General features: G+C 30.9%; 1 protein-coding gene across 1 annotated transcript; it reads left to right on the top strand.

The window, feature by feature from the left end:
* Nucleotides 1–443: 443 nt before the first annotated feature.
* On the top strand, nucleotides 444–747 carry Tsp_13833 (putative HTH-type transcriptional regulator YfmP). Its single transcript, XM_003371012.1, has 2 exons — nucleotides 444–529; nucleotides 597–747. Exons 1-2 carry the CDS (start codon nucleotides 444–446, stop codon nucleotides 745–747), a joined length of 237 nt encoding a protein of 78 aa, XP_003371060.1.
* Nucleotides 748–1,111: the final 364 nt, after the last annotated feature.

Here is a 1,111-nt window from a genome sequence, read left to right on the forward strand (position 1 = left end):
TTTGAGCATTTGAAATTTATAGAATAAAAAGACTGCAATGTTGCACGAAATAGCTTTCTAATGTGATAATTTTGGTTAATTCTTATCTTTGAATTGTAATAAATCAAAAATATTCAGTGAACAAAGATTTTTAATTTTGAAACTTTCTGTTACTTTAATGAAAATCAGGAACAATTCTTATTAAAATCGATTCTTTTTTTCGGGTGAAAACATTCATAATTTTGTTCATAACATTGATAATGAACTCTGTAAAATATTTGAATAACAATTAGAAACTATTTGCCATACTCAATTAAGTGTTCAATTTCAATTTTGCAATTGTCAAATTTGAATTAAAAAATAGCTTCTACTCTAAATAATTTAACATTGTGAGGTTACTTTAAAGAAGTCAGTGCTGTCATTTAAACAAGTCTGAATGTCATATTGTTTAAACACTTTAAAGCATGAGTTACGTCTTGTATGCCGCGTTCTTTAGTTCTTATCAAAGTTCGAGCTTGATAGTTGCATTAAATTGCGATGTGGAAGGAAGGTACTTTCGCGCTTTTCGTGCTTTCCGCTTTGTGCGTGTTGGTCGCATTTGGGTATATGATTTACAGAGCAGTAAAGTTGGGGAAGAAGGAAAGAAAGAAGAAGATCCAGCAGACAAAGCAAAACGTGAATAAATTCTTTGACTTGCTACCACCACCGGGACAGACGGCGCCGTTGGACAGTGAAATCCTTCAACAAATGCTTGAGCAGTCATCATGAAAGCTGATTCGATCAGCAGCACTGTTTTTAATAATATTCGCTTTTATAAATAATTTCAATAGAAATGCTGTTCTTTGTTTTAATGTTAAAAATTCTTGAAAATAAAATTTACTATATTTTGTTTTGTTTTCAAATAGATTTAATGGAAATTTTTCAAATTTGTAAGCACTGCTATATACATTTTTGCCTTAGAATTAGCAGTTTTTGTGGTTAGGGCTTAAAAATGAAAATCCAGTCGTTGAAACGGCAAGAAATGGGAAAATATTGTTACACAGCTTAATCATTTCCTTTCTAGCGCTGCTTTGATAGTTAATTTTTGAAATTCAGCTGTTGCTGAAAATTCTCTCTTCTGCATAAAATCAAC

This window comes from Trichinella spiralis (assembly GCF_000181795.1).
Source record: "Trichinella spiralis strain ISS 195 chromosome Unknown Scfld159, whole genome shotgun sequence".
NCBI classification, from domain to species: Eukaryota; Metazoa; Nematoda; class Enoplea; order Trichinellida; family Trichinellidae; genus Trichinella; species Trichinella spiralis.

Coding starts and splice junctions, on each gene's coding strand:
- Tsp_13833 (XM_003371012.1), top strand. CDS start 444: ATGAGTTACGTCTTGTATGCCGCGTTCTTTAGTTCTTATCAAAGTTCG. Junction 530..596: donor AATTGCGATGTGGAAGGAAG/GTACTTTCGCGC, acceptor TATGATTTACAG/AGCAGTAAAGTTGGGGAAGA.